The sequence below is a fragment of the Pinus tabuliformis genome, chromosome 5_1, assembly GCF_031772625.1.
Source record: "Pinus tabuliformis cultivar Carrire ecotype Pingquan chromosome 5_1, CPIR1, whole genome shotgun sequence".
In the NCBI taxonomy this organism is placed as follows: domain Eukaryota; kingdom Viridiplantae; phylum Streptophyta; class Pinopsida; order Pinales; family Pinaceae; genus Pinus; species Pinus tabuliformis.
The window spans coordinates 963,866,642-963,870,845 of NC_142305.1; the positions used below are offsets into that span (position 1 = coordinate 963,866,642).

Here is a 4,204-nt window from a genome sequence, read left to right on the forward strand (position 1 = left end):
TAGTTGAAAAAGAGTCTGGCTGTAAGTTCCAGTGTTGTTAAAATCGCGATAAAATCGCGATTTTATCGGAAAATCGCGATTTTTTCCTCTGCCCGATCAAATCGCGATTTTTATCCGTAAAAATTGCCACTTTTTTTTTTTATACCGATTTTTATCGAAAAAATTGCGATTTTTTGAAAATATCGCGATTTTTTCGAAAAATCGCGATTTTTGCGTAAAAATCGTGGGAGGCGCGGGCAGCGGGGTTTTATATGGCAAATTCGATTTTTTTTTTAATTCATTGTGCTGTCGCCGCGCGGAGGAGGAGGAGAAGAGGTGAGGGAGAGGAGCTGAAGGGTTTCCGTCGGATTTGGGAGCGAATCCAAGCGTTTTTAGGAGGAATCCAAGCCAAGATCACCAATTTGTCCATAAAAGAGGTATGTAGATTAATTTTTTTGGTTTTGCTTCTATAAAAACTTTGGTTTTCATTGTTTTTAAAGAATTTTTTGAAATTTTTCATTGATTTGGGATGGGTAATTTGTTATGACTATAAGAACCAATTTTTTATTTTTATTTTCTCATTTTTTTTAAACATTGTTTATTTTTTTTGAATTTTCATTGTTTTTTGGCATTTGCCATTGGCATTTGGTTGGGTAACTTGGGTTTAGAAATTGGGATTTTGGAAATAATTAACTTGTAATTTTGCAAATGCTAAATTGTAATTTGTATTATGTAATCCTAAATTCCTATTTCCTAATCCTTATTTTTCCATAGGTTTGCAAATTCAAAATTCAAAAACAAACATGCCAAGGAAATTGGATCCTTTCTGGGAATATGGTGACCCTAAAACTCCGAATGATAGACAAAACTTGTATTGCAAGTTGTGTGGAAAGGAAATATTCGGGGGGGTGTACAGGTTGAAGTTCCACCTTGCACAAATCCCTGGACATGATGTGGGGCCCTGTCTAAATACAAATGCTGAAATTATCCAAAAAGCCATGAGAGCATTGGGAGAATTAGAGCACACTAGAGATGCCAAAGAAGAACTCAAAAGGCAACTAAAAAGGTCAGTTGAAGGAAGTGGGCCAAGTGGCACTGGTTCTACTGCAGCGTCAGTCAATCCGGTAGCTGCATCATCATATTTTGTTCCTCGAACCACACCTGGTTCACAACCAACTATTGGTTCAATGCTAAAAAGAACTGAAAAAGAACAAGCTGACAAGTTGATGACAAAATTTCTCCTCTGGAGTGATATTCCTTTCAGCATTGTAAGGAGTAATCCATTTTTCCAACCTACTGTTGATGCTATTGCCAGTGTTGGCCCGGGGTACAAAATCCCTTCTCTTCATGATTTCAGAGGCCGGCTTCTTCAAGATGAAAGCGTGACTGCACCCAAAGATTGGAGGATTTTAGGGCATCATGGGCACAAACAGGATGCACTGTTATGTCAGATGGTTGGACTGACCAAAAGGGGAGAACCCTTATAAACTTCTTGGTTAGTTGTCCCAAGGGGACTATGTTTATCAAATCTGTTGATGCAACTCATCAAATCAAAGATGCAAGAACTTTATGTGATTTGCTGGATGTGTTTATTTTGGAGGTGGGTGCAGAAAATGTTGTCCAAGTCATAACGGACAATGCTGCAAATTATGTTGCTGCTGGTAGAATGCTTATGGACAGGCATCCTGCTTTATTTTGGACACCTTGTGCTGCCCATTGTATTGATTTGATGTTAGAGGACATAGGGAAAATTCCCTTTGTCAAAGAGGTTGTTGACTCATCAAAAAGCATCACAAAATTTATTTACAATCACACATCTGTGCTTAGCTTGATGAGAAAATGCACCAACAACAAAGAGTTGGTACGCCCCGCCATTACACGGTTTGCGACGAGTTTCATATCTCTTCAATCCCTCTTGAATTCTATGTGGGATTTGAAGAGAATGTTTCTTTCAGAGGAGTGGCGTGCTTCGTCAATGAGCCGCAAACCAGAAGGAGAGGCCGTCTACAGACTAGTTTCATACCAGGAAGACTTCTGGGCGGGAGTGCAGGAGGTGTGCGCTGTTACAGAACCTTTGGTAAAGGTTCTTCGGTTGGTTGATGGTGAGAAGCCCGCAATGGGCTATTTGTATGAAGCCATGGACAGGGCCAAAGAAGCCATTCGGTCCTACTATGATGATAAGGGAGATGATGGGTTTCAGAGACAACTCCTTCTATGGGAAGTCATTGATGAGCGATGGAACAACACACTCCATCGTCCCATTCATGCTGCTGGGCTTTTCCTGAACCCTGCATTTTCTTATGCATGTGGGTTTAATTTTGATGTTGAGGTCATGGAAGGATTATTAACCTGTGTCCAGAAGATGGTGAGATCTCCAGAAGAACGTATGGAGATCTCTAGACAAATTGAGCAATATAAGTTGTCAGGTGGCACATTTGGCTTTGAGATGGCTGTCATTGATAGGACGATTAAAATGCCAGGTATTTTTTAGTTTGTAGTATGTACTTTGTAACTTTGTTTCAACTTTCAAATTTCATTGTTTCTTCAAATTCCATTTTTTTCTTATGTTTATTTAAAATTTTATTTGTAATTTTGTTGTAGACGCATGGTGGAAGATGTATGGTGGCAGAGTACCCCTTTTGCAAAATCTTGCCGTACGCATCCTCAGCCAAACATGCAGCTCCTCGGGATGTGAGCGCAATTGGAGTGTATTTGAAAAAATACACAACAAGAAGCGCAATAGGTTAACACTTAAACATTTAAAATATTGCAAATTTCCAAATAAATTTTTGAATTCATTAAAGTTTTAAACAATATTTTTTTTATAATATTAATTATTAATTATTATTTCATGAACTTTGTACAGGTTGGAGTCCCATAGACTTAATGACATGGTCTATGTCTACTACAATCTTCGATTGTGGGTGAGACAACTAGAGAAGAGTAAGACACTTGATACGGAAGCCATCTCATTGGATGGGATTGACACCACTGCTGAATGGAGGGTTGAGACCGAGAGGCCTCTCATGGATCCCACTGAGGATTGGTTAGTGCAGGATGAGGGGGAGGAGGAGGGGGAGGAGGAGGAGGAGGAGGAGAGCAGGAGCAGGAGGAGGAGGAGTTGGAGGAGCAGGAGGAGGAGGTGACACCGCCTACCCGGGCTACCCGGCTACCACTACCACCAGTAGAGGACGTGGTCTCCGTCCACCTAAGCCTCCTGTAGCTGCTACTACTAGTTCTTCAGCTTCTAGAGCACGTCAGACTCCACTGCCATTTCCACCAGCACAGGCACCAGCTTCTACATCTAGAGGGAAAGAGAAAGCTGTGCCATTTTCTCGCAAGAGGGGCAGAGGAAATCAATAGGATTAGACTTTCATTTTATTGTATATGACATTATGACATGATGAGATACATTATCATATTTTTGTTGATATTTTGAGGCTGAGTTGGACTTGGGACTCAGGACTTACTATTCAGGACATGATTCAATGTTATGTGTGATTTTAGCGCTAGAAATGATATTAAACATCTTATATATTAGTTTTTTTATCATATTTATGTGTCAATGTATTTATTTTATGTTGTAGATGGTTTAGATATTAAAAAAATTGAAAAAAAATGAAAAAAAATGAATATTTTTGTGCCAAACGCTTTTTTCCCGCTTTTGTCGATTTTTTCCGCTTTTTTCCCGGCGCCGATTAAATCCCGATCGCGCTTTGTGCAACATTGGCTGTAACATCATGACTCTTAGGACCGACAATGGGGGGGAATTTTGTTCTTCAGCTTTTGCCAACTTCTGTGATATTCATGGCATCAAACGTCAGTTAACCACACCCTACACTCCCCAGTAGAACAGTGTTGTCGAGCGTCGCAACCGCACGGTTGTTGAAATGGCTCGTTCCATGTTACAACACAGGAGTGTTCCAAACAGATTCTGGGCTGAAGCAGTATTTACTGCTGTTTACCTTCTTAACCGATCACCCACTCAGGCTGTTACAGGGAAGACTCCTGAAGAGGTTTGGTCTGGCCGTAAGCCTAAGATCAGTCAACTCAAAGTATTTGGCTCAGTTGCATATGTTTGGATTCCAGCTGCTAAGCGCTCTAAGTTGGATTCCAAAAGCCAGAAACTCATGATGACAGGGTACAGTGATCATCACAAGGCCTATCGGCTGATAGATATAGCCACTGGTCGTCTTAGCTTCAGTTGGGATGTAGTATTTGATGA

The 4,204-nt window shown here is 40.5% G+C and overlaps 1 protein-coding gene across 1 annotated transcript; it reads left to right on the top strand.

The window, feature by feature from the left end:
* Positions 1 to 1,954: 1,954 nt before the first annotated feature.
* On the top strand, positions 1,955 to 2,966 carry LOC149167968 (uncharacterized). The gene is made up of 2 exons (XM_089430649.1): positions 1,955 to 2,722; positions 2,846 to 2,966. Exon 1 carries the CDS (start codon positions 1,955 to 1,957, stop codon positions 2,468 to 2,470), a length of 516 nt encoding a protein of 171 aa, XP_089286775.1. The 3' UTR covers positions 2,471 to 2,722; positions 2,846 to 2,966.
* The last annotated feature ends 1,238 nt before the right edge of the window (positions 2,967 to 4,204 follow it).

Coding starts and splice junctions, on each gene's coding strand:
- LOC149167968 (XM_089430649.1), top strand. CDS start 1,955: ATGAGCCGCAAACCAGAAGGAGAGGCCGTCTACAGACTAGTTTCATAC.